We start from the raw sequence: 27,957 nt of genomic DNA on the forward strand, positions 1-27,957 counted from the left end.
CGAGAAGAGCGCTCAGGCCAGCTAGGCGTTGTGTGCTCGGCAGCTGGCGCGGAAGCTTCAGGTGGCTAGGGGTCGGTAAGCGGGCTTGCGGCGGAAGGCCGAGGGGCTGGCGGGGGCCAGAGCGGGCTGCGCTAGCTGGCATAGGCAGCAGAACTCGGGGTCGCGACTGCCTGAACCAGGCTGCCGGAAGTGCGCCTGGGGGGATTTTCTTCCCCACTGGAACCTGCAGGGAAACTGAGGCTCGGGGTGGCGCTCCTCCGGGTCCTGCGATGCGCTGAGGCCGCGGTTTCCCTCTGCAGTTGCGGAAGATGTCGGACAGCGAAGACAGCAACTTCTCGGAGGAGGACGACAGCGACCGCAGCAGCGAGGCGGAGGAGGCCGAGGTCGGTGCCTGGGATTCTTTAGGGGAGACGTTGCGCCTGGGGACGGGCCAGGCAGAGAGGGCCCTGCGGGTGCGGGAGCCAGGGACTCGGAACGGCTGGAGGGGGGTCCAGATAGTCGGGAGAGCCGGACCGGTGTGCATCGAGGTGGAGCGGAGGGACAGGATCCGGAAGGTGGGGGCGCACCGGGACGCGGTGTTAGGGGATGTGTTCAGACGTCGTTGTCGTTTTTATCCGGTATCTGATTTGTCTTTTTGTTTACTTTTATTACTTGAGATGCCAGGCTTGCGTTCAGGGCCTTGGTAGGTGGACGCTCCGCCGTCGAGTCACAGCCTCGGCTCTTAGGATTTTTTTTTTTTCGTGTTTGTGTTTTGAGGTATGCCCAGTTGTTCCAGAAGTGTCCATGTATTGCCTACTGTGTGCCAGCCACAGTTCTTTGTCCTTGGGCTCCTGTTAACAGATTTTAAGATGTAAATCGACAACTGATAGTCGAACGGGCATTTGCTAATGTGAATAAGTATTAGCCAATAAATATAAGACTCCCAGGTTCTGCAGTCCTAATCTGAAAATCCAGATTACTTTGGAACTTTTTGAGCCTTGTATTGGTGCCACGAACAGAAAATTCCACACGTGACAGGTCAAAGTCAAGACACTAGTGCACTAAAAATACTGTATTAAATTACTGCGCACAGTATATATGAAACATAAATGAATTTCATGTATTGTCCCATACCAAGGTACCTTATTGTGTATGTGCAAATAATCCAGAAATCCTCCAAGATCTGTATATTTTGGATTTTTTTATTTGTTCGTTTGTTTGTTTGAGACATAGTTACTAGCCCTGGCTGTCCTGGAACTCATTCTGTAGACCAGGCTAGCCTTGAACTCAGATCTGCTTGCCTCTGCCTCCTGAGTGCTGCCTTTGTTTTTTCTTTACCTCCCAAATGATGAGATTCCTGAGATTATAGGTGTTGTGCCAGCATGGACAGCCTGAAATCTGAAATCTAATCACATCTGGTCTCAAGCTGTGAATTAAGGATAGTAGGCCTGAGAAAACCCTTTCTAGTACTCTGGTGAAGAATCCAAGCACAAAAAAGGAGGAGAGGGTCCTAGCTGCACTTTGAAGCAGTTGGTCAGAATGAGTCAGTGACATTTAAATGAGGACTTACTCAGAAGTGAAGGGGTAGATCGTGACTATCTGTTTTGTTTTTTTGTTTTTTTTGGAGACAGGATCTTACTATGTGTAACCTTAGTTGGCCTAAAACTAGCTTTGTAGACCAAGCTGGCAGACTCGTAGAGATCTACTTGCCTTTGCCTCCCTAATGCTGGGATTAAAGATGTACCACACCATGCCTGACCTGCCCCCTCTTTTTTTAAATAATAGAGCTCAGGACTTTGTACAAATTAAATATGATATGCACGTTAAGTATGAGCTCTGCCACTGAGCTACACTTTGTTAAATTTAGCTTTTAGAGAGTCTCTCTCTCTCTCTCTCTCTCTCTCTCTCTCTCTCTCTCTCACCCACCCTCTCTCTCTGTCTCTGTCTATCTTGCTATGTATGTATGTATGTGTGTGTAGGGAGTTCTTGGGCTAGAACCTCACAAATGCTAGACAGGTACTCTTGTCACCAAGCTCTGTCATTAAGCCCTAAATTAACTTTTTTTTTAAAAAAAAAATTATTATTTTGTGTGTGGGATTTTGTGTGCATGTATGGCTGTGCACCACATGCATTCGATATGCTGGAGGTCAGAATATGTTAGATCCCCTGGAACTGGATTTAAGGACGGTTGTGAGCCACCATATGTCAGTGCTTTCCAAGATTTCACTGTGAACAATATAAAACCTGTGAGGAAGGAACTGGGGACCCTGGTGTCATTACCATTATCAGGCTTCAGCCACCAAACAGTAACCTGAAGCTCTAAGTCACCGTCCTTTTCTTTAGTGGGAAACAGAAGGAAACAACAGTATCTCTGCTCAGAAGTGGCTAGCTTCTCCTTTTGTTACAGGACTGGGGGCCGACCCCTGGCCCCAGGTATACTAGGCAAGTGTGCTACTACTAAGCCGTGTGCCCATCCCCCCTGTTCCAGTACTGGTGTACATCAGTGACCATTTATCATCATGCTTAATTACCTCATGGCAGAGTTTAGAAAAGGGAAGGAGTCATGGCCCGGTGTCCTGGAGGGGATCAGGATTAGGGCTCTGGGTTTCCATTGAAACCCATTGGTTTCCATTGGTCTGCTTGTCTTCTGTAGGCATTTAGTTGCCAGTCTGTGTGCCTCTAGGGGTGGTCCTGTGCTCCCAGGCAGGTATCATGGTACCATGGTGATAAAGGAAAGGTGGGAATATGACAGGACTGGCCTTTGCTCCAGGTTTAGCATTGGGCCCTGGGCAGTGACTCGTGGTCTCAGAATACTGCTTGTACTTGTAGTTAATGAGACCAGGGTCCCTGGTTCCTTGCTTGCAGAGGTTCCCACTGGGCACTTCAGACGCATGAGTCACCTGCTGTTGACACAAAGCAGAAGGCAGTGAGGCCTGCCCCCAGCTTCTGTCGACTGGGCCAGATGCCCTGCGTTGTGTAGCTAGGTTGGCTGTCAGGCAAATAGCATGCTTGCTGTTGAAGGAATCAGCTCACTTCCCGTTCTTACCCCTTCATCCAGCAAGGGCTCAGGTGTGGCATCGTGGCTCACTGCCTCCCTTCTGGAGCTAAGTCCTCAGGCAGAGGCGGCTGCAGGGTTGTTGAAGACAGCGTCCTAGTGTGGTGAATCGATCAGGCAGAGGCTGCAGGGTTGTGGGGACAGCGTCCTAGTGTGGTGAAACGGACCTGGGGCTCTGCAGTTCTTAGGTCGTCTCTAAGGCTTTCACTGTGGTCCTCGTTCATGAGACCTACTAAGAACTGGCCATTCTAGGTTATGCTTACAATTCCAGATTGCTTCAAAACCAAAATAGAATGCAAACCAAAGACTGTAGTCTAGACTCCAGGGAACACAAAAGTGTGCAGGAGCCCTTACTTCAGAGAAGAAGGCTCCAGGAGAAGAAAGAAGGGTTCTCTGGGACCCAGCAAAGGACAGTGGCAAATTTGCTTGAAATGGGCCTCTGAGGTTTGACCTTTAAAACGTGAGGCATTGGACTGGTGCCATGGCTCATTCAAATCTAAGGACCTGGGTTTGAGTTTTAGGATCCATGTGGTGAAAGAGAACGGACTCCTGAAGGCTGTCACAGACATAAAATATATGTGTAAAACAGAGAACGGGCTCTTGAAGGCTGTCACAGACGTAAAATATATGTGTAAAACAGAGAACGGGCTCCTGAAGGTTGTCACACATGTAAAATATATGAATAAAAAAATTGCAATGTGAGATACTGTGGCCTGGTCAGTATTAATATTAAGGGAATTCATTTTTTTTTCTTCTCAGTGTTTTTATTTTTGCGACAGTATCTCTGGCAGGCCTAGAACTGGCTATGTAGGCAGGGTGCTCTGAACTTCACAGAGCCCCATCTGCCTCCTGAACGCTGGGAATAAAGGTGAACCCACCAGCCTGGGTCAGTGATTGTTTTTGTTTTAAATTGATCTTTATTTTAGGTGTATGAGTGTTTTGCTTGCCTGTATGTATATGTACCACATGTGTGCCTGCAGAGGTCAGAAGTCATTAGATCTCCCAGAGCTGGGGCTAGGGATAGCTGTCAACCACCGTGGGGAGTGCTGGGAACTGAGCCCACCCAGATCCTCTGGAAGAGCAAGTTCTCCCTGACTCAGAGCCATCAGCTCTCTTCTTAGCTTTTGAAGCAGGGTCTCGTATAGTCCAGGCTGACTGGAATTTGCTATTCAGCCAAGAGAGACTCCTTCACCTCCTGATCCTTTGCTTCCACCTCCATAGTGTCAGTCACCGTACGCCTACCCTGTATGCAGGGGACCCACTGCTGCCCGAGCCTTTGGCAGATCAGTGTTCAGAGATGGGGGTGGGAAGAGCCTGGCTTTACCTAGGGTAGAAGGGAGCAGGTTGTCTGTAACAGGAAGGTGGTGTTGTTTTTCTTCTTTGACCCTAGTAACCTAATCCAGGCCTTGTGCGTCCTAAACAAGGGCTCTAACTCGGAGCTACGAACTCAACTCAGGAATAACCTTTTTCTTGCAGTGTTGGGAGTGTACCCCAGGGCTGGCATAGAATAAATAGTGGTTTTATGTATACCAGGCTGGCCTCGAACTCGGAGATCTGCTTGCCTCCGCCTCCTAAGTGCTGATCTCAGCACTTAGATCTTTATGAGTTTGAAGCCAGCCTGGTCTACAGAGAGAGTTTCAGGACAGCCAGGGCTACACAGAAAAAACCTGTCAAAAAAAGGAGGAGGAAAAATTATGCACCAGCACACCCAGCTTAAAGTGGTTTTTGGTTTTTTGTGTGTTTGTGTGGCTTTCTGTGTGACCGTATGCTGCTATGACTGCTATGAGTTTTTTCAAGGTGCCCTCAAGAACAAAAGAGGGCTCTGATCCCCCAGCATTAGAATTCTAGGCAGTTGTGCACCACCAATGTGAGTGCTGGGAATTGAACCCTAGAACTCAGAAGAGCAGCACATGCCCTTAACCGCTGAGCCATGGCTTTAGCCCAGAGCAATGTTAAATGTACATATTGGGGGGCTGGAGAGATGCCCCAGGGTTAAGAGCTCTGCTGTTCCAGAGGTCCTGAGATTGACTCCCAGCAGCCACACAGTGGCTCACAACCATCTGCAATGGGATCTGATGCCCTCTTCTGGCAAGCAAGCATGTATGCAAGAGAGCACTCATGTATAAAAGAAATTCATAAAATCTTTTTAAAATGCACATGTTCCCAGGAAGTGGTGGTTCACAACTTTAATCCCAGCACTTGGGAGGCAGAGGCAGGCGGATTTCTGAGTTCGAGGCCAGCCTGGTCTACAGAGTGAGTTCCAGGACAGCCAGGGCTACACAGAGAAACCCTGTCTCCAAAAACCAAAAAAAAAAAAAAAAAAGTACCTTTTGATACAAATGTGATACATAGTTATTACTTTTCTTTTAAAAAAGATATTTCTTTATTCTTTGACAGTTTCACATATATATACATTATATCTTTAAAATCCCTTTCTTGAGACAGTGTTTCATTTTGTATCCCTGCCTGGCCTGAAACTCTGCTGATCCCCAGTGTTGGATTTAAGGCGCACTCTGCCACATCTGGCCATAATGATGGATCTTGATGATACGCACTTCCAACGACTGCTTACTCCTCCCCACCCCATACTGTGAGCCTCCCAACTTTGTGTGTGTTTGTTTCTTAAAGATTTATTTATTTATTTTATGTATATGAGTACACCATTGCTCTCTTCAGACACCAGAAGAGGAAGGGCATCAGATCCCATTTCAGCCACCATGTGGTTGCTGGGAATTGAACTCGGGACTTCTGGAAGAGCAGCTAGTGCTCTTAACCTGCTCTTAGCCCAGGGCTCTTATCTCCAGCCATTTCTTGGTCTTTTAAATCCACTAAATCCAATTAGTGCTACCTTCATGAGCAGAGACAACCTTCTAGCATCCTTACCACTGAAGAAAAATTATTCCTACTCTCCTAGCCACCGTTAATTGCTAGTAGCTCCTCAGCTAGTGTCCTGAGCCCCTTCTCCATGTATGCTGAAGTTATTGCCTGGCTTGATCTTGTGCAGGTAGGTATTCACAGCTGCTGTGAGTCCATGGTTCAGTGGCACATCATATCCAGAAGACAGTGTGTCACAGCACTCCTTTGTAGCCTTACCTATTGATGCCTGCTCTTGCTCTGAGTAAGGATGTGGAGACTTATTTGGGCACTATAGCTGGGCAGATTCTCAGTTATTTTCACCTGACAGAACTGGTCTGGCCTATATCCCACCACGTAGTCCGTCTTAGTCTGGTCCTGGCACCTGCTTTTTTATCCTTGTGTGGCTGGTGCTCTGGCCTCAGTTCCCACCGGCGACCCTCTCCAGTCCAGCGGTTGGCCTTCAGCTCTTCATTTGACCAACCAGAAGGTGACGGAGAACAGTGTTTACAGAATACCAAAGCAGGAGATGCTTCCCCGTATTGACAGTACCGAAGACCAGCCTATAACCAGGTCTCTGCCAGCACAGAAACCAGCATTTGAATAATGACAGGGCAATTTTTACACAGTGCACAGAACTGTCACTCTAACACTCCTGTCCGCTGGCTCTTACGTTCTTTCTGGTGTTCCCTGAGCCTTGTTGGGGTTAGTGTAGATGTCCCATTTATAACTGAACACTCAGCAGTTACCTATTCTTGTCACTTAGACCATTAATGAATCTGCATTAAGCAGTGTCCACTGCAAAACAAAAACAAAAAAAATCTCCTTCCTTGGGCTAGAGAGATGGCTCAGTGGTTAAGAGCATTTGGTGCTCTTCGAATGAGGGCCTGGGTTCAGTTCCCTGCACCAGTTGAAAACTATCCTTAACTCTAATTCCTGGGGAATTTATCCAGTGGCCTTTTTCTCTGGTCACTGGGTATGCACAGGCTGCACAGATGATGTGTACGTAAAACAGTCATATACAGAAAGTAAATCTAAAAAGCAACAGAGGAGCTTCCTTGCCGAGGTAAAGAGCGGTTTGAAGTTCTGTTTTGTAAATTCTTATACTTCTGCCTCTCTTCCCACTCTTTTTCCACCCTAATCCCAACCCCCAACACTAGGTAGGAGAGAAAGAAGGTTAGAGAGAGGGGAAGGGGCTGTGTAGCCCTCTTAGACTACTTCCTGCTGATTAGGGATGATGCTTCCTGGGACCACTCCAGTCTCCGTCATCTGAATGCCTCCAACCACTTCTTGTCAAACTGAAACAACAGGAACCAGGAGCAGCAGCCGCCTCGAGGGGCTCTGGCCTTTATTCCATCTCCAGAGACCCCAGAATTAGACTACATGAAGCTGGCAAAATCATGTCCCTCTTAGAGCACGAGATAGTATAGTCATCGTTAACAGCTGTGGACAAACTGAAGCAGCTCCATAGCCCACACCTGGGATTAAGTAAAAAACCATATTCATATAATATAACTGGGTTTTTAAAGAAACCAAGCTTTCTTTACAGTTACTAGAACTTGTTTATCCAGAGGACCTGAGTTTGGTACTCAGTGTCCAGGTCATGTGGCTTGCAGCTGTCTGTAATTCTGGCTCCAATGGACCTTATACCTTCTGAGGGCACCTGCACATATCTGGCATGTACTTACATAGACTGAGTGCATGCACATGTACAAAAAATAAGCAAAATTAAAATAAAAACATACAGAAATACTGAGTGAATAGGTTATAGGAGTGTGGAGATGGCGGGAGCCTTGAGGTGGTGAGTTCAAGGTTGAAGCTTGGGCAGCAGAATTTGTGGATCTGTAACTGGTAAGGAATGGGGATTAGAATCCAGGCAAGTATTGGCCTGGCTGACCCAGAGGAGATTTAGAGAGGCAACCCAGCGGCTGCTGCATGTGGGGGAGGCTCTGTTTCTGGAAAACAGCAAGGAATAGAAGCATCAGCAGCAGAGACAGGAGTTGAGGTCTTGGATGGTAAATGGCCCAGTGAGAGAGGCATGGGAGGAAGAAACATGGCCCTAGACAGAGTCTAGGTCCATGGAAGGTCTGTCCAAAGCTGCTGATGGTAAGGGATGAGTGGAAGCTGTGAGTGATGGTTTACACCTATACTCCAATACTTGGGACACAGACAGGAGGACTGCCACACATGCACAGTCAGCCTAGGCTACACAGTGAGTTCTAAGGGAGTCTGCATTACTGAGTGACCCCCCCCCCACACACACACATACACACACGCACACTTGCGGACTAATTGGAGCTCAGGGGAAGTAGCACGTATGTTGACTTTTTTTTTTAAAAGATTTATTTATTTTATGTATATGAGTACACTGTCACTCTCTTAGACATGCCAGAAGAGGGCATGGGATCCCATTACAGATGGTTGTGAGCCACCATGTGGTTGCTGAGAATTGAACTCAGGATCTCTGGAAAAGCAGTCAGTGCTCTTAACCACTGAGCCGTCTCTCCAGCCCCGTATGTTGACTCTTAATGTTAGGAAGTGCAAGGGGTTAGCACTAGGGCCATCCATCGGTGAGTGTCAGGCGCCTGAAACAGATCCTAGAGTTAGGAGCTGGATTTTTCAGGAAACACAGAGATGAACAAGCCACAAAACCCTGACATATAAAGGCTCTCAGAGCAAGGGATCCAGTGGAAGGAGTGGCTCCCAGGGGTTTCTTGGGAGGCTGGGTCTTGGCTATACTATACTGAGACAGGACAGTAATCAGAGGGCCTAGTCAGGTTGGGACTTTGAAGGCATTGTGGATATGTGTGTGAGACAGAGAGACAGATCAGGTGTTCTAAATTTGGGGATAGTAAAATCCTGGTGTCTCAGCTCTGTCTGATCCCTATAGGTAGAGGAAGACAGACGAAGTGCCGCCGGCAGTGAGAAGGAGGAGGAGCCTGAGGAAGAGGAGGAGGAAGAAGAGGAAGAATATGATGAAGAGGAAGAGGAGGAAGATGATGACCGGCCCCCCAAGAAACCACGCCATGGGGGCTTCATTTTAGATGAGGCTGGTATGTCACAGGCCAGGAAGCATTGAGTAAGCTTAGAGTGCATGAGACAATCTGTGCTTCCAGTGTGTGTGTGTGTGTGTGTGTGTGTGTGTGTGTGTGTGTGTGTGCGCGCGTGAGCATGTGTGCATGCTCATGAAAATGTGGGGATTGACAGGGCAGTGGTGGCACACACCATTAATCTCCACACTGAGGAGCTGGAGGCATGTCGACAAACGAGAGGACGTGTGGGGCTTGACTGTGTCAGATGATGAGTGCTGTGGCGCCCATCCCTGACTCCTGACTGGTGGACTCTAGGCAGATGCTCTACCATTGAGCCATTCCCCCAGCCCTCTTTTTTACTTTTTATTCTGAGACAAGTTCTTGTTAAGTTGCTTAGGCTGGCCTTGAACTTGCAGTTTTCTTGCTAGCCTCTCAAGTAGTTGGAATGGCTAGCTTATTTCATGGGGCCTGATGCAGAGTGCTAGGGATACAGGTGATTGCTTCCATGCCAGCTCTGGTCTTAATTTTTTAGAAGGGGTATATGTGGTGGGTTGTGGGAGATAGCCTGTAGAGACGGGTGGATATCCACATTAAATACCCCTGCCCCACTGTACCACGTGTGGTCTGACCTGGGGTAGAGAGCGGCGTGCTCTCAGTCTGTCGGTCTGTGGATTTCTGGGTCTGGTCTTCTCCACTCTCCTGGAGCTGGGGTTCTGTGGTCACGTGGTTCCCTGCTGACCCCATTGGCTTTCTTTCCCGTTCAGATGTAGATGATGAATATGAAGATGAAGACCAGTGGGAAGATGGAGCTGAAGACATCCTGGAGAAAGGTGTGTGTGGGACCTGCCTACAGGAGCACTTTGGGGATGGACCGTGCCTGGGAGGGTGTCTTCCTTTTAAGTCCTCCTTCCTACCCATGCCCTGCAACCCCTCCTCCCCCACACCTCCTTCACCGTGCTTCTTTCTGTCCTCGTCAGAGAGACAGCTGCTCCCAACCCTTTTCCTTTTAGGCCCATGAGTGGGGGCCGGGGACTGTCGGTGGGTGGTATTGTGGGTAGAGGATTCTGGGTATCCCTTTTGTGGGGTGTAGGGTGGGTGGGCTCTGACCCCGACCCCCCCACTTGCTGGGCCAGTGCCCCCGTTATTTTCCGTTTTGTGCGCCTCATACATTTCGGCTTCTTCCCACCCACCTGATGCCTGGCCTTTAGTTTTGGTTTTCGACCTTCCTGTGTCCCTCCCTCTGCCCCACCCCATTGGTTGATTTCGCTGCTATAATTTGGCTCATACTTTGTCTACCCTGCACACCACTACCACCACCACCACCACCACCACCACCACTACCACCACCACCACCACCTTCTCCTCTTCCTCCGAGTAGAAGAGATTGAAGGTAAGAACTGGGAAAGTGTGGTCTGTGGCTCTCCTCCCATATCCTGTGTGGCCCTGGGGCTGTGACTCACATGGGGTGCAGGGTTAGACAGTTTTGGGTTGCTGACCTAGGAAAGGTATACATTTCTGTGTCCATAGGCCTAGATGCAGTATATATAGGAGTGTGGGTAAGGAACTCAGGGTGTGCTTAGTTGGCAGCTGTGAGATGGAACCGCTGGATGCCCCCAGCAGCCAGACCCATCCCTGAGCGCAGGTGATGAGAAGCAAGAGGCTGAGTAGGACAGAGGCTGGGGGAAGGATGGGATGATATCCTCAGCTAGGTGTCTTCCTGCCCCAGGGCCAGGTGTGGCCCCTGAACTCCCAAGCCCACTCCCGGCCTGACTCCCCTGTGCCTCTGTTTACAGCCTCCAATATTGATAACGTCGTGCTGGATGAAGACCGCTCCGGGGCTCGCCGTCTGCAGAATCTCTGGAGGTGAGCAAGGGAGGAGACCTGGGTGCAACCTCGATTCCTTGGACAGATGTGGGGGGCAGGTCAGCCTGCCTTCCTCCACTCTCCTTGATGTCTGCTCCTCCTCATACCCTAGGGACCAGAGAGAAGAAGAACTGGGCGAGTATTACATGAAGAAATACGCCAAGTCGTCTGTGGGAGAGACGTACGTGCCTGGCGGGTGCGGGCAGCCCTGTGTGGAAACGAACGGTGGGCTCTGCTGGGCCACGCCTTTCTTCTCAATGCTCTCCCTTCTCTAGGGTGTATGGAGGGTCTGATGAGCTCTCAGATGACATCACCCAGCAGCAGCTGCTCCCAGGAGTCAAGTAAGAGAGGAGGAGGATAGACATCAGGGTGGGAATCCCATGCGTGGTGAAGACACATGGAAGTTGAGCTGTGTATTCCTGGGCCAGAGGGAAGGTGGTGTAGATCAAGGCTTACAGAGGAGACGGTGGTAATCAGCTTCCTTGTCTTTCTTACCCTGTGCTACATAGGGACCCCAACCTGTGGACTGTCAAGTGTAAGGTACGTGTTCTGATCTTAGGCTGTGTGTGAGGAGGGACCGTCTGTCTCTCTGGGTCTTCTTTGACAGCTATTCTCTTGGTCTTTCTGTAGCTGCCTTGCTCTCTCCTCCTTTTACCCACTTTTTGCCCCTTTATCCCCCTTTCTCTGTCCCCTAGTGCCTTTTCCTTGGAACCCATCCCCTTCCATCTGTCTCCTCCTTCACCTCCCTCTGTTCACCTCCCTTGCTTCTCCTGTCTCCTGCCAGTTTTCCTGTGTCCTGGTCTCTGTCAGCTCTCCAAACTCGTGTCTCTTTCCAGATTGGGGAGGAACGAGCCACAGCAATTTCCTTGATGCGAAAGTTCATCGCTTACCAGTTCACAGACACAGTAAGTTGAGTAGTTGGGCTGGTTGTGGGTGAGGAACAGGCTAAGCCTGGGTGGAAGGATATTATAGGCACTAGTGCCCTTGGGCACGCAGAAGTGTGCAGCGAGCGAGCGAGCGAGCGAGTGGCACACGAAGTAGAGTGAAAGAAAAGACCACGGCCTGACTCGGGTGCTCGGCCGCCATGGGACTTGGTTTTGTTGATGTTGTTTGTTTGCAGCTGGAGAAACAGCTGACTCATGATGGGAACTGAACTCTTGCCCTTTTGGTTGTGAGTGCTAGCCTTTAATGGCTGAGCCATCTTTCCAGTCCTTATTTTGGAGTGTATGTATGTACATATGCAGCACACAGGAGTATTGTTGTGTGATATACGCACCTGTTGTATGGGTGCACACATCTGTGCACACATTCATGAAGAAGCTAGAATAACATGTATTTTCCTATTGGTCACTGCCTTACTCTCAAGATGGGTCTCACTGAACCTGGAGTTCTTTTTTTTTTTTTTTTTTTTTTTTTTTTTTTGGCTAAGCTGGCTGGCAAACCCCAGAGATCTTCCTGTCTCATTCCATATCTCCATACCCGCTGGCTTTTTGCATGTATGCTAAGGATTCAAATGCAGGTTCTCATGCTTGCTGAGCAGATGTTCTTACTGAGTGAACCGTGATGTCCCTAGGGGTGTGTGTGTGTGTGTGTGTGTGTGTGTGTAAATTAAACCCTGGGGCAGAGAGATCGGCTGTTAGGGATGCATGTTGTTCTTAGAGAGGCCTGGAGTTTGGTTCCCAGCCCCCACATCAGGCAGCTCACGTTGACACGACTCCTGTAACTACAGCCCCGTGAGGTCTGAGCCCGCTGATCTCAGGCACATAACAGGTACATATGTACACATGAATAATCATAAAAATATTGTAAAAAACACACAAAACAGTCTTTCAGCCAGATATGGTAGCCCATACGTGACATATTAGCACTTGGGGAATTGCAGCCAGAGGATCAAGAGTTCAAGGCCCACTTGGGCTACAGGAGAAACTGTCTCAAAGAACAGAAGGATGGTGGATGTGACTCAGTAAGCAATGTCCCTGCGAGTGGGAGGCCCTGGGCTGGGGCTTCAGCATGGCAGAAGACCAGACACAGGGACACGAGCCTGTAATCTCAGCGCTTGGGAGGCAGAGGCAGGAGGAACAAGAAGTCAAGATTTCTAGGCCAGCCTGGGCTATGAAACCGTCTCTTGAAACACAGTCAGGGTTTAGGGAGCTAACTCAGTTGATACAATGCTTGCTGTGTAAGAATTAAGACTGAGTTACTCTTCAGTATCCGTGTTAAAGAGCTGGGGACAGTAGTGAGGGCTGTAGCTCCAGCTCCATAGGTCGGTCCCTGGGCTCTCTGGCCAGTCTAGCCAAGTCAGTGAGCTGCAGGTCAATTGACAGACCCTATCATTACAAAATAAGGTAGGCTGCACACGAGGATGACCTCTGATTCCAGTGATTACACTTAGATTTATGAACATACACATATACACAGGCTAACAGAAGTGCCAAATTAAAATGTTTTAAAGGCAAGGACTCCCTTTTTAGTTCAGGCTGGCTCTGAACTCATAGTAATCCTCTTGCCTCAGTCTACTAGGGTTGTAAGTATGTGAAATTCTCTGTTAATGTAAAGCCCAGCGTGTGCTAGTGTTCGGGTTCATGTCTCTATCATCAGTGTGCTGTAATTCCAGAACACGTGTGAAAACTGACATCACTAAGCCGGTCGTAGTGGCGCTTACCTTTAGTCCCAGCACTTGGGAGTCAGGCGAGTGGATCCCTGAGTTTGAAGCCAGCCTGCCTGGTCTACGCAGTGAGTTCCAGGACAGCCGGGCTATAACAGAGAAATGCTGTCTTTAACTTACAAGAGGGTAGGGGGAGAGAGAGAGGGAAACTAGTACCACTAGTAGTCTCTCTCCATTCCCACTCTGCGACTGAGGTGCACTCTTAGCCCCTCATTCTTTTTTCGTACTTACACTGCGTTCTTCGCAGCGTTGTTAAGCTGTAACTGAAGCAGTCCCGTACTGGGCGTGCTACTGTGCCCTGTAATCTAAGCACTAAGGAGGTGGAGACAGGAGCAAGAATTCATGGCCAGCTTAGAACAAAACTTGAGTCATTTGGAGGCTTCCATTATGTGACCATTGCAGTGTGTGCCACTTTGGGAGTCTATTCCTGTGGACTCACCTCCTGGGGGAGCCAGGAGCAGCAGCATCCTGACTTACAGACTGTCTTTCCTCACTGTCTCTCTCCACCTTTGTCTCCAGCCACTGCAGATTAAGTCAGTGGTTGCCCCGGAGCACGTGAAGGGCTACATCTACGTGGAGGCCTACAAACAGACCCATGTGAAGCAGGCCATTGAGGGTGTGGGCAACCTGCGGCTTGGCTACTGGAACCAGCAGATGGTGCCTATCAAGGAGATGACCGACGTACTCAAGGTGGTGAAGGAGGTGGCCAACCTGAAACCAAAGTCCTGGGTCCGCCTCAAACGAGGCATCTACAAGGATGACATCGCTCAGGTGGGAGGGGACGGGGCAGCTGGTGGGTGGGGTCCATGTGCACTGCACTTCTTCCCGCTCCCTCTCCAAGAGCCAGAGCAGAGCCTCCTTCAGGGCAGGCGTGAGGCGAGGGTGGAACTCTGAGCACACAGCCTCTAGATGGATGTTCCTAGGACATTCAAAGTTGAGTAGAGGTCGAGGAAGGGACTGAAGATGAGCCGCATGCAGTGTGTGGGAGGGACGGTCCCTGAAGCAAGGCTGCAGAGATGCCGCAGTGCCTAAGAGCATTGCTTATGCTTCCAGAGGGTCTGCGCTTGAGTCCCAGAATCACATGGTGGCTCACAACCTTCTGAAACTCCAGGCCCCGGGGATCTAATGTTTTCTCTGTTCCTCTGAAGGAACCAGGTACAACATAATACTGACACACATCAGATTAAAAAAAAAAAAATCAAGATGGCTAAAGCAGGAAGTGAGGGAAGTAGAACTTAGTTTTGAGGTAATCCGCCTCATGGTTAATTTTTTGTTTGTTTGTTTGTTTTGAGACAGGGTCTTACTTTGCAGCCCCAGCTGGACTGGAACTTACTATATAATAAGAGTATGCTGGCCCCACATTCATAGAGCTTCACCTGCCTCTGCCTCTGGAGTGCTGGGGTTAAAGGCTTGTAGACCTTCGGCTTCCGTGGATGGAGATGGGGAAGGTTCTATGGAATACAATCCAACTTTTACACTTATGCAGTGGCTAGTGAACCTAGGGCCTTACGCATTCTTGACAAATGTTCTTCCACTGAGCCACACCCCAAGACCGTCACTGGTAGATTCTAGGCAAATGCTCTACCGTGGAACCCCTCTTACTCCCAGCAGGGAAGGTTGAAATCTTAAAAATCTACAGTTGAGGGGGCTGGAGAGATGGCTCAGTGGTTAAGAGCACTGACTGCACTTCTAGAGGTTCTGAGTTCAAATCCCAGCAACCACATGGTGGCTCACAACCATCTGTAATGAGATCTGATGCCCTCTTCTGATGTGTCTGAAGACAGCTACAGTGTACTCATAATAAATAAATAAATAAATAAATCTTTAAAAAAAAATCTACAGTTGAGGGGATTTATGGGTATGTAAAAATGAAGGAATAGAGAATGGCTTGCCAGGGCTTCTAAGCTGATAATGGTTGCCTGATACGAATGCAGGAGATTGTGGTTTAATCCCCTCACTAGGGGAGCAGATGAGAAAGAAAAGGACTGGGAATGTAGCTCAGTTGGTAGAGTGCTTGCCTGGCATGTAGGAGGCCCTTGTTTAAGTCTCCAGCCCTGCATAAAGCCAGGTGTGATGGTTCATGCCTATAATCCCAGGATTCAGGAGGTAGAGTCAGAGTTAAGCATCATCCTCAGCTATTCAGCTAGTTTGAAGACAGCCTGGGCTATGAGAGATCCTGTCTTTAAAAAATAAGAAAATTGGCCGGGCGGTGGTGGCGCACGCCTTTAATCCCAGCACTTGGGAGGCAGAGGCAGGCGAATTTCTGAGTTCGAGGCCAGCCTGGTCTACAGAGTGAGCTCCAGGACAGCCCGGGCTATACAGAGAAACCCTGTCTCGAAAAACCAAAAAAAAAAAAAAAAAAAAAAAGAAAAAATAAGAAAATTGCCAGGTATTGGTGGTATACACTTTTAATCCCAGCACTCAAGATACAGAGGTATGTGAATTTCTGAGTTCAAAATTCTCTCTGCCTAGTCTGCAGAGAGTTCTAGGACAGTCAGGGCTATACAGAGAAACCTGCCTCAAAAAACAAAAACAAAAACAAAAAAAGAAGAAGAAAGAAAATTACTCTAGGCTGCGCCTGAGCAGAATAGAGTGCAGAGTTATGGAAGGGGAGCAGTTTGGAGAGAGCAGTCATTAAGCTGTGGTCCAGCGCTTGTGGGAACTTTGAGATATCCAAGTGGGGAAGGCAGGTGGGCAGTGTGTTCATTTCCAGTGCAGAGAAGTGTCAGGTAGGACAGAGAGGCTTCTGGGAGTTGTGAGCAGGCATATTTGTTCTTTTCTGGCCCCTCTAGTCCTTGCCTTCGGGTTGCTCAGGTCAGTGCAGTCCGGCTGGGCCCTGCTGACCTGCTGCTCTCCTGCAGGTGGACTACGTGGAGCCCAGCCAGAACACCATTTCCCTGAAGATGATCCCACGCATCGACTATGACCGCATCAAAGCCCGCATGAGCTTGGTACGTGGAGCTGTGGCGTCTGCTGGTGGAGCATGTGTCCTTGCTGGTGGCCATTCCTCCTCCCTCACCTCTCCCACTCGTCCTTTGTCTTCCACAGAAAGACTGGTTTGCCAAAAAGAAGAAGTTCAAGCGGCCTCCACAGAGGCTCTTTGACGCTGAGAAGATCAGGTGAGCACACCCGGGGACAAGGCTTGGCTCTTGGTTGCTTAGTACAATGTGCTTTTGGTGCTTTCTCCAGGCACGTCCCTTAGGTGCATTGTGTGAACACTTAGCTGGGCAGTCTAGCCTCAGGCAGGCACGTTCTGTCTTGGGACCTCAGTTTCCTCTGGTGAAGATTTTACTCCTTTTCCTTTTTTAGTATTGATTGAATGCAGGGTCTCATTCATGCTGAGTCGGCACTCTACCACTGAGCACGTCCTAGTCTGTTGTGTGTTGCTGTTAATGATGACCTACCCCAGTTTCCTGGTTATAGTAATTTACTCTGTGTGTGTGTATATCTGCCTGCCTGCCTGCCTGCCTGCCTGGTTTTGTGTCTAAGTCTGGTTAGAGCAGAAGTCCCTGCTTTACAGTTTCTTCCCTTGCCCTTGTGAGTTGGATGTCTTTCAGGTTGATGACTTAGAACAGCCTCTGGTGAGAACATCTAGGAATGGCTGAGGTTACTGGTGACAGGCAGAAGAGAGAGGAAGCATGGTTTTCTCTAGTCCTGTTCTGGAGCCTGCTGTATGAGGCAGTCAGGCAGGGTTTTGGTTTGGTGCTAGGATGGAACTTAGAGCATTGGGCACATTGTCCACATGTTCTACCACTAGGCCATGCCCAGGGGGGTCCCTCAGTGTGCCCAGTAGAGCTCACTTGCCCAGACTCACCATGTGGCAAGGATAGCTGAGGGAACAGCCATTGAACACTTCCTTATAGCAGCCACCGTCTTTCCATACTGGGGAAAGCGAAGTCCTCGCACCCTGTATTCAGGGTGACCTGACAGGTCGGAGCTGCAGTTACGACATGGGGTTGGCTCCCACCTGCCTAGACCATAACCTTGAGCCTTGCTCAGAGCCATCTTCAGTTCTGCTTCTGATGTCTCAGGGCTTGGGGGCATCTGAGCAGCTGTGAGCGTGCAGGGAGTCTTGCCCCTGCCCTCCAAGAACAACGTTGCCTGTCTATGTTTTGAGAGTCTGCTGTATGCCCAGTGCTGTCCACTGAGCATAGGGATAGCAGCAGGTCCTGAAGGCCTGTCCTAACGTAGCTGACATTCCAGGTCCAGTGACCCAGTAAGACAGGCAGTCCCTTCATTTATTTGCCTTTGGGGTGTGAGAAGTCATTCGAGCCACCAAGGTTGTGTGCCAGAGGGTCCTGAGCCCTTTCCTTTCCATCCAGGAAAGGATCACACACACACCCTTACCATCTTCTGTTCTCTCCCGAATCCCAGGTCCTTGGGGGGTGATGTTGCCTCTGATGGTGACTTCCTCATCTTTGAGGGGAACCGCTACAGCCGGAAGGGCTTCCTGTTCAAGAGCTTTGCCATGTCTGCCGTGGTAAGGCTTGCTGCTGGGCAGTGCTCATGGGGGAGGTGTGGCTTCTGTTCCTCCAGGAGCCCTGGTCTCTCGTGGTTTGTCCTGGGCAGTGGCTCTGACCATGGCATGGTGACACTGACCTCTGTCCACCTCCTCCCCTCACCCTGGATCTCAGATTACAGAAGGCGTGAAGCCCACTCTGTCAGAGCTGGAAAAGTTTGAAGATCAGCCTGAGGGCATCGACCTGGAGGTCGTGACTGAGAGCACAGGTATGCGGTCTCGACCACTCACCTGGCTGAGGAAGAGTGTGGCTCTGGAAGGGGATGTCCAGCCAACCCTGCACTGTTCCCTCAGGGAAGGAGCGGGAACACAACTTCCAGCCTGGGGACAACGTGGAGGTGTGCGAGGGCGAGCTCATCAACCTGCAGGGCAGAGTCCTCAGCGTGGACGGCAACAAGATCACCATTATGCCCAAGCACGAGGACCTCAAGGTGAAGCCACAGGACGGCCATGTTTGCTCATGGCGGGTTGTTGTAAGATGTTCAGGCAGTGGTTTCTGTCCTTAAGGAGGACATGTTTGGACCTTTTTTGACTCCTTGTGCTAATGGGTGTGTTGAGAGTATTTAGGCCTACTTTCTGTAATTAGGGAAGCAGGTGTCTGGTTGAAGTCTCAGGCCTGATTCTGCCTGTCTGTAGGGGACTTTGTGGGTCCATGCTGTAGCCTGCACTCTGTCCTTTGTATGAAGAAGACAATGTGATAGTGACACACCTATGTGTGGGTGTTTAAAGGAGAGGAAGAGTGCTTCTGAGGGACACCTTCCTCAGCCGTTGGTGCATATGTGTGGTACTCTGGATGGAACCCAAGGCTTTGTGCATGCTAGATAAGTGCCCCAGTCCTTAGCCTCACCCCCACCCCTCATACCATCCAGACAGGTGCGCCACCGCTGAGCCAGGCCCCAGTCCCTCACTGGTGGCTTCTACCACTGAGTCATATTCTTTCTCCCCTCTTTTGTTTTTTACATTGACTGCTTTTGTATGTACACATACCACAGCACACACAATGAAGGTCAGCATCTATTCCCTCCTTCACCACTGTCTACTCAGGACTGAACTCATGCTGACAGATTTGGTCCTTACTACTGAACCATTTTTCTGGTCTCCTTTGCCCTCTCCCCTCCTCCCCCTCTTTTGTTTGAAACAGGGTCTCTCTATGTAGTGCTGGCTGAACTGGAACCCACTATGTATAAATAGATCAAGCTGTTGTTAAATTCATAGAGATTCGCCTGCTTCTGCCTCCCAAGTGCCATGATTAAAGCCATTTGGCACTATGCTCAGCCTCCTTTTACTTACAAAAGATTTTTTTTTTAATTCCTGTGTGTGTGTGTGTGTGTGTGTGTGTGTGTGTGTGTGTGTGTGTATGAGGAAGAAGGGCAGGGTCAGAGCTCAGGTTGTCAGCTCTGGCGAAGAGCTGAGGCTTCTCACTGGTTCTTCGGACTTTGGAGTCAGGAACTTGCTAAATTATTCAGGCTGTCCTTGAATTTGTGGTCCTTCTGTGTCATCCTCTCTAGTAGCTGGAATGGTTGGCTTGTGACCAGTAGGTCCCTGTTATGGGATGTTTCCTCGTGTCTTTTTTTTTTTTTTTTTTTTAAATATTAATCAAAGGCTTTATGTTTGGTAATGTTCAATAGCAATATGCCCATACAATTAGAGGTGTTTCCCAATTAGCTAACCTAAATACAAGTTGTTACCCAGGACTGCTCGCCATGCCTGCCTGGGTCTTCATCCTCCTACACCTCTGCTCCGTTTCCTGGTGTCTTAGAGTTTTATTGCCATAAACAGACACCATGTCCAAGCCGACTCTCATAGGGACAGCATTTAATGGAGCTGGCTTACAGGTTCAGAGGTTCCGTCCACTATCATCAAAGTGGGAGCATGGCAGCATCCGGGCAGGCATGGCACAGGAGGAGCTGAGAGTTCTACCTCTTCATCTGAGGCTGCTAGGAGAAGACTGACTTCCAGGCAGCTAGGATGAGGGTCTTAAAGCCCACGCCCACAGTGGCACACCCTCTCCAACAAGGCCACACCTCCTAATGGTGCCATGCACTAGGCCAGGCATACACAGACCATCACAGCTGATATGTTGAGCGGCTGTCTTTGAGTCTGTCGTGAGAACATGACGTGGTTCGTCTGTTGCTGTTGTTCTGAGGAGCAGCATGTCTGGGTCTCACTGGGCTGAGGGGTTGACTGTGGAGTAACCTGAGGTCAGAGCCTGCCTTCAGTCACAGAGCTGTATGTGCGAGTATCTATACGTGTATGTATGTCTAGTATGTATGTATTGGTGTCAGTATTCGGTGTCTTGGCCTAGGGAATGACTACAAAAGACTGTTCCAAGAGAGGTCCATGTATTTGAGGACAAGCTGTCTGTGGGTTCAGACATGCATGCTTATATAGTGTATGGGTTGGCCATCTTTGGGGTAAAAGGTGTGCCTGCCTGGGGCAGCTGCCGGAGGAGTGTCTGGGGAGACCTCAGGTGGGTGGTGGGAAGCTGCAGTTGGCCTGCCAGTGTCTCTTCTGTGATTGAGGTAACACAGAGTGGCCCAAGTGATTATGGCTTTTTTTGAGTACTTAACTGTTTTCATGACAAATCTCCCAGGACATGCTTGAGTTCCCAGCTCAGGAACTTCGGAAGTACTTCAAGATGGGGGACCATGTAAAGGTGATAGCTGGCCGATTTGAGGGTGACACCGGTCTCATTGTGCGGGTGGAAGAGAACTTTGTTATTCTTTTCTCGGACCTCACTATGCATGAGGTAAGTGCCCAGAGGAGCGAGGAAGAGGCGTGGGACAGCAAGGGGAGACGAGGGAGATAATTTGCTGGGGCTGCCTCACCCCTTCACTGTCTCTCCATAGCTGAAAGTGCTTCCCCGGGACCTACAGCTGTGCTCAGAGACAGCCTCAGGCGTGGATGTTGGGGGCCAGCATGAGTGGGGGGAGCTGGTGCAGCTGGACCCCCGTACCGTGGGTGTCATCGTGCGGCTAGAGCGAGAAACCTTCCAGGTGTGTCTTACGTTACACTCCTATCCCAAGAGTCCCATATCCCAGGAGGTAGCAGTGTAGTGTCGTGGCCAAGTCCACAAATCGTGCTGAGTTGCAGGCCTGGCGAGGCTCCCTGATCCTGTCTGGGTAGCGTTGACAACTGGTCTGTCATGTTTCTTGTCTGCCTCATTGGCTGTGAAGTTGAATGTATGTGTCAGTGTTTGGTGCTTTTGTAAGGATGGAGTGCTACAGTTGCCACAGTTTCACCCTCCCCCACTTCCCGCCCCCATGTGTGCATTAGCATAGTACCTAGGACCCTGAATCTGTCAGCTCTGTTGCTTCTATACTGTGTGACCCTGGCCTCATGACTTGCCCTCTCAGGGCCACGGTTAAGGTAGGAATTGTGGTTGTATCTCTCTCAGAGGGAAGTGTGTGGAGAGTTTAGGAGGGGTGGGTAATCAGTAAGCTCTTCCTCTCATGCCCTGATGCTCAGTCAGGAAGGTAGAGTCCCCTCCTAAAGTGTGCCCTCCCCCCACACCCCCCAAATATGGCTGGGGACGACCTCGAACTCTGCATTCTCCTGCTTCCACCTGAGTGCTGGGACAAGAGGCATGCCAGTTGATACGGTGCTGCAGTCAAACATAGCCTCATGTATGCTAAGCCGGCACTCTGTGGACTGAGCTACAGCCGAACCTCCTATAGGGTCTTGGAATGATCTAGAATGTCCGTGGCTGACCTAGTACCTGGTGGATGGTGCTGACTTGGCTTCCTGGTCAGGATGCTGTGTAGAGCTCAGGATCTCAGGGCTGTCTCTCACGAGAAAGAGACAGCTCACTTCCCGTCACTCGTCCCCTCTCATCCTCTGCGTCCTTCTCCCTCCACAGGTTCTCAACATGCACGGGAAGGTGGTGACCGTGAGGCACCAGGCTGTGACACAGAAGAAGGACAACCGCTTCGCTGTGGCTCTGGACTCAGATCAGAACAACATTCATGTGAAGGACATTGTCAAGGTCATTGATGGCCCCCATTCAGTAAGTGTCAGCTGCTGCTCTCTGGCTGAGTCTGAAAGAGTTGAGGTGGAGTCTGCCTGCCCAGCATGTGACCCTCCTCTCCTGCCCAGGGCCGAGAGGGTGAGATCCGCCATCTGTACCGCAGCTTTGCCTTCCTGCACTGCAAGAAGCTGGTGGAGAATGGTGGCATGTTTGTCTGTAAGGCACGGCACTTGGTGTTGGCTGGTGGCTCAAAGGTGAGACTGTAAGGGCTCCAGAAGTGACAAGACCAGCTTGGTAGGGATTATATGGGAGTGGTTATTTCTGCCAAGTTCTCGGGGAAGGTAAAAGGTTTCTTTGGGACTTTGAGCTGCCCTTCTGTCATTTGTCTCTCATTTTTGTGAGGTATATGTTGGGTACTAGACACCCTGGGGTACCTTCAAAGGAGATGAAAGTCTCCACCCTCCTGGAGCTGAGACAAGTATGAGGTAGGGGCAGGTTTTCACTTCAGAACCTCTTTTCCTGAGTGCCCCTCTTCCTGGAAGTGATAGTATAGTGCAAAGACAGTGACAGGGGTGAGACAGCGGGAGGGACAGGCACGTGTGTCACATCAGAGATCAGATTACTGAAGGGGTAATACAGAGCCATCGTGTAACTCAAGAACTGCCATTGCCCAGTCCCTGAGACAGGACTGGCTGGAAAGTTGTGTGGAACTAGATATTAAAAGGAAATCTGGGCCGGGTGGTGGTGGTGCACACCTTTAATCCCAGCACTTGGGAGGCAGAGGCAGGTGGATCTGAGTTCAAGGCCAGCCTGGTCTACAGAGTTCCAGGACAGCCAAGGCTATACAGAGAAACCCTGTCTTGAAAAACAAAACAAAAAACAAAAAAAAAGGAAATTGAAGCAAGATGCAATGACATACGCCTATAGGACCAGTACTTGGAAAGTGAGACAGGAGGCTGCTTAGTTTACGGTCATCCATCCTTGGCTACGTAGCAAGTGTAAGGTCAGCCTGAGCTATTTAAGACCTTGTCTCAAAAATAGAAGTAAATAAAAAATAAGGAAGTCAGGGCCAGTAGGTGACCCCAGTGCCCTGCAGATGAAATGGCTTGTACCTGTGACTTGGGGACTTACATTTCTGACTTATTGTGGTTAAGATGCATATCTTGGTGTGGGGAGAGCCAGGCCCTTTGGACAGGCATACAGAGGCAGAGGGGTAGCACTTCCTCTCCTAGGAGATAGAGGCTTTGTCCCTAGAAGGAGGAGGGATGATTGCTGGGCAGCTGCAAACAGAGCCTAGCCCTGTCATTCTGTCACTGTGGGGAGCGGGCTGGAGGCCTTTCTCCTTCGTGTCCTGCCTGGCTGTTCACTCCGTATCCATCTCTCAGCCCCGGGATGTGACCAATTTAACCGTTGGTGGCTTCACTCCTATGAGCCCCCGGATCAGCAGCCCTATGCACCCCAGTGCTGAAGGTGAGATGGGGTCACTTCAGAGATTAGAGTTGGGGGGAGCCTTAACTGTTGAGCCTGAGAGCCTGTGGCCAGAGTGGAGTCAGGAGAGGCCTGGGAGGAGGCGGAGGAGGCGCCTAACCCAGCTCGGATGGCTCAGGCTGGTAGAGAGAGATGTGAGGATGTCCTGGCTGTGAGCACAGCATAAGGGGGACAAGCATAATTCCTGGGCTCCCACAACACCGTCCCACCCTACAGGTCAGCATGGTGGCTTTGGAAGCCCAGGTGGCATGAGCAGGGGTCGAGGGCGAAGAGACAACGAGCTCATAGGCCAGACTGTGCGCATCTCCCAGGGACCCTACAAAGGTGAGGCATGCCGTGTGCAGAGGCAGGGGCCGTGGTGGAGGAGGTCCATACCTCTGACTGCCATTCCTTGCAGGCTACATTGGTGTGGTGAAGGATGCCACAGAGTCCACGGCCCGAGTAGAATTGCACTCTACCTGCCAGACCATCTCTGTGGACCGCCAGCGGCTCACCACCGTGTAAGTCTAGGCTTAGGGAAAACTAGTGTGCGGTTGACGGCTGGGCCTAGAGAGGACTAGCGTGAAGGTGCATCTCACCCACCTCACCTGTTCCGTGTCCACAGTGACTCCCAGCGTCCAGGTGGCATGACATCCACCTATGGCCGGACTCCCATGTATGGCTCTCAGACTCCCATGTATGGCTCTGGCTCCCGAACACCCATGTACGGCTCCCAGACACCTTTGCAGGATGGTAAGTATGTCTAGAATACTAGGGGTGGAGCAGTCGGGCAGCAGAGGGCTCAGCAGATAGGATAGAATGAAGGTCATGTTTCTTTCTTTTATCCAGGTAGCCGCACGCCACATTATGGCTCACAGACACCTCTGCATGATGGTAGCCGCACTCCTGCTCAGAGTGGGGCCTGGGACCCCAACAACCCAAACACGCCTTCCAGGTGAGAGCCATTTCTAGGATGGGCTGTGTTGGCAAAGGCATGAGTGGTTATGTTAGAGCATTGTGCTCCAGGCCGGTCCCTGGCCTGCCTGGCATAGTTGGGAATGCAGTCCTGTCCGGATCCCCAGCCTCAGCGTACACCTACCTGCTCTGCTTGGGGACATTGCATGTCCAGGCATGTGATCTTGAACAAGCAGCCTTGTCCCTCTGCACCGTCGACTCAACTGGAATGGCTTTAGTGTCAGAAAGCCTTTGCTGGGACTTCTGTCAGAGTGAAGTTGCTTCCGTGAGGGTCCAGTTTGTAGTGCTGATCTACAAGCTTCGTCAGACTTGTTGCCACCCATCATTCTCAAAAGACTTCTGTCCCCACCAGGGCTGAGGAGGAATACGAGTATGCCTTTGACGACGAACCCACCCCATCCCCACAAGCATATGGGGGAACCCCGAATCCCCAAACACCCGGCTACCCAGACCCATCATCCCCCCAGGTCAATCCACAGTACAACCCGCAGACACCAGGGACGCCAGCCATGTGAGTCCATCAGGGCTGAGCCCGAAAAGCCCTGCACGCAGCCACCCACCGCCCCACCTCCTGACCCTTTCTGCAAGACTGACGTCCTTCTCTTCTGTCTACAGGTACAACACAGACCAGTTCTCCCCCTACGCTGCCCCGTCTCCACAGGGGTCTTACCAGCCCAGCCCCAGCCCACAGAGCTATCACCAAGTGGCACCAAGTCCAGCAGGCTATCAGAACACCCATTCCCCAGCCAGCTACCACCCAACACCATCACCCATGGCCTATCAGGTATGCCACGTCATAGAAGGCTATGAACTTAGGTGGGCCCTGGTTGGGTTGGCCAGGCCCAGTGACTATTCCAGACACTCATTCCTGTCTTCTTTCAGGCTAGTCCCAGCCCCAGCCCTGTTGGCTACAGTCCAATGACCCCTGGAGCTCCTTCTCCTGGAGGCTATAATCCCCATACACCAGGCTCAGGCATTGAGCAGAACTCCAGCGACTGGGTGACCACTGATATCCAGGTGAAGGTTCGAGACACCTATCTGGACACACAAATAGTGGGGCAGACAGGTGTCATCCGGAGTGTCACGGTAAGTGTGGTTCTAGTAGGTGGACGTGTGTTCCCGGCCCCGCGCCCCCAACCTTTGTAGTTACTTATTTTTGTCTGTGTTGCTGTGGATGGAACCCTAGGCCTCATACATGCTAGGCTAGGGCCTTCCATTGAGCTGTATCTTCAACTGACTGTTTAGTTTTAGTTGTAACTTTACAACTATAACGTGTGCTAAGTGTGATGGACAAACGGAGGTGGAAGGCAGGGAGATCCAGGGGATGTGGAATTGAGCCTTGTGTGCTCACAGCTCAGGCTTGTGAGTGTGGTGACTTGGGGTCACAGTTTGGGATGATGGACTCAGTAGTCTGCTGGCTCACTGAGTTCCCAGCCTTTGCACATGCTACCCCAATCTTGTCTCAGCTGCTGTCTCAGCTTGTGTCTTAGGGGTCTGAGCTGTTCCAGCCTGCTGCCTAAAAATTGAGTGTCAGTCCTAGCTTGGGTAACAAAGTCTCAGTGCATTTGTTTAACTTTGAGGGGAAAAGCACCTGTATTTTTTCCTTAGGAGCCCAACTTTCTATATGAAGGCTTTGAACCATGCTAACCCTCTGTGGCTGTTCTGATTGGACTGATCAAACACTGGACAAGTGCAGCTCTAGGCTCCGTCCGCCCTTCCAGACCTTACCTTGCATTATGGGAGAGATATGTGCCCAGAGTGGGCGGGATTGGGATGAGAAGCCCAGAAGGCTTGGGGAGTAGGGTTTTAGGGAAGAATTCCTGGGGGAGACACTGAAGCTGAAACCTGAAGGGGAAATAAGAGTAAGTCCAGAGCCGGAGGATAATGCTGCACACCTTTAGTCCCAGCTCCTGGATTTAATCTCAACACTTGGGAGGCAGAGGCAACTCCTGAGTTCAGGGCCCACCTGACTACATAGAGAAACCCTGTCTCCAAAAAAAAGAAACCCACAAAAAGTAACCAAACCCACAAAAAGTACCCAGACAAACAACCCAGAAGACAAAACAAAACAAAAAAAGGAAGCAAGCAAAAAAAAAAAAAGTCTATAGCCCAGGCAGACTGGACTGGAATTCACAGAGATCCTCTTGCCGGTGCCCGGTCTCTGAGCACTGCAATCAAGGCATGCGCCACAGTGCCCCGCTCACTCTTGACCTGATATAGTTAGATTTTACTGATTTCCTTAGTCGCCTTAACTGCTCACCCTGATCCTTATGCAACAGCCCCACCCAGCCGGTGGCATCTGGAGGGCGGGCTCTAAATTACACTGAGCAGGACGGGCTGAGAGGGCAGGACGGGCTGAGCAGGCTGTCGGTCCATCTGCAGGGAGGCATGTGCTCCGTGTACCTGAAAGACAGTGAGAAGGTGGTCAGCATTTCCAGTGAACATCTGGAGCCCATCACCCCCACCAAGAACAACAAGGTAGAGCTGGGGCCTACGGGAGGATACAGGAAGGAGTGTCAAGCTGCTGCTGGGCCTGACACTGACTGTTGTCTCCAGGTGAAGGTGATTCTGGGTGAGGACCGAGAGGCCACCGGGGTCCTGCTGAGCATCGACGGTGAGGACGGCATCATCCGCATGGACCTGGAAGACCAGCAGATCAAGATCCTAAACCTCCGCTTCCTAGGGAAGCTCCTGGAGGCCTGAAGCCCACGTGTGTGCTGCAGACACGGAGCGAGCAGCCCACTCTGGCCTTGTTTGGCCTAGCATGGAACCCTGCGTCTGGAGCAAGCCAGGGCAGTCACTCTGGATTTCCTTTTCCTCCTTCCCTGATACTCTAGGAGTCAGAGCAGAGTCTTAGGAATGTTCCTGCCTTCTTTCTGCAGTCCCAGCTTGCCTTTGTGTTCAGGTCTTTCAATAAAGAGCTGTTTGAAAAGTATGTGTATGAAGAGTTTTCTTGGTCTTAAGTATAGTTGTTAAGTTGGCAAATAACCAGATTTTAACTAAGTTTCCCCATCTAGAAAAATAATGCTTCTGGGACTCCAGAGAGCTCTTCAGAGGATGTTAAAGATGGGAAAGAGCTGGGCTTTGTGATTCAAGCCTGTCATCCAAGCTACTTAGCAGACTTGGGGAGGAAGATCACACGTTCATGGCTTATCTGAGCAACAGTCTCATTAAGGACAACATGTCCCTTTACTGCAGTGGTTTTTAACCTGAGGTTAGTTGTCTTAGGGTTTTTCTGCTGTGAACAGACACCATGACCAATGCAAGTCTTATAAAAGACATTTAATTGGGGCTGGCTTACAGGTTCAAAGGTTCAGTCCATTATTATCTGTCGCGCCCCCTCGACCAGCAAGGATAATGCAACACCCGAGCAGCTCTTCACACAGTTTATTCAGGAACCTTGAACAAGCTTCTGACCCGGGGGTGGGTGGGGGGGAGCGCCTCCCAGGCTTAAGTAGTCTAGGACTAACCTACCCCAGCGAGCCACATGGCGACAGCAGATAGGTCCACATACACGGAAGCAAGCCAGATCACCAGCCACAGCCAAATAAGGGCTTGTTTACTCCTAAGAGCTCTTCCCAT

General features: G+C 50.4%; 1 protein-coding gene across 3 annotated transcripts; it reads left to right on the forward strand.

The window, feature by feature from the left end:
* Positions 1–27,310, forward strand: Supt5h (SPT5 homolog, DSIF elongation factor subunit). Of its 3 annotated transcripts, none has more exons than XM_028786181.1 (30): positions 1–75; positions 300–383; positions 8,778–8,940; positions 9,684–9,749; positions 10,298–10,309; positions 10,713–10,782; positions 10,895–10,963; positions 11,058–11,123; positions 11,292–11,322; positions 11,619–11,687; positions 13,967–14,218; positions 16,309–16,398; positions 16,496–16,566; positions 17,822–17,927; positions 18,082–18,175; positions 18,261–18,397; positions 20,560–20,715; positions 20,816–20,962; positions 21,826–21,972; positions 22,062–22,187; positions 23,319–23,403; positions 23,638–23,745; positions 23,819–23,921; positions 24,026–24,153; positions 24,250–24,355; positions 24,728–24,886; positions 24,991–25,159; positions 25,258–25,461; positions 26,758–26,853; positions 26,932–27,310. In XM_028786181.1, exons 2-30 carry the CDS (start codon positions 309–311, stop codon positions 27,076–27,078), a joined length of 3,252 nt encoding a protein of 1,083 aa, XP_028642014.1. In that variant the 5' UTR covers positions 1–75; positions 300–308; the 3' UTR covers positions 27,079–27,310. The 3 variants fall into 3 exon arrangements, with proteins under 3 accessions (XP_028642014.1, XP_028642016.1, XP_028642015.1); XM_028786183.1 differs by having other exon boundaries at positions 16–61; XM_028786182.1 differs by having other exon boundaries at positions 22–71.
* The last annotated feature ends 647 nt before the right edge of the window (positions 27,311–27,957 follow it).

Source organism: Grammomys surdaster, unplaced genomic scaffold, assembly GCF_004785775.1.
Source record: "Grammomys surdaster isolate TR1022 unplaced genomic scaffold, NIH_TR_1.0 125430, whole genome shotgun sequence".
In the NCBI taxonomy this organism is placed as follows: Eukaryota; Metazoa; Chordata; class Mammalia; order Rodentia; family Muridae; genus Grammomys; species Grammomys surdaster.

Bases quoted from the DNA above. Each gene is read 5' to 3' on its own strand.
- Supt5h (XM_028786181.1), top strand. From the start codon at position 309: ATGTCGGACAGCGAAGACAGCAACTTCTCGGAGGAGGACGACAGCGAC. The intron at 17,928-18,081 runs GTAAGGCTTGCT...CCTGGATCTCAG, and splicing joins GCTTTGCCATGTCTGCCGTG to ATTACAGAAGGCGTGAAGCC. The intron at 25,160-25,257 runs GTATGCCACGTC...GTCTTCTTTCAG, and splicing joins CATCACCCATGGCCTATCAG to GCTAGTCCCAGCCCCAGCCC.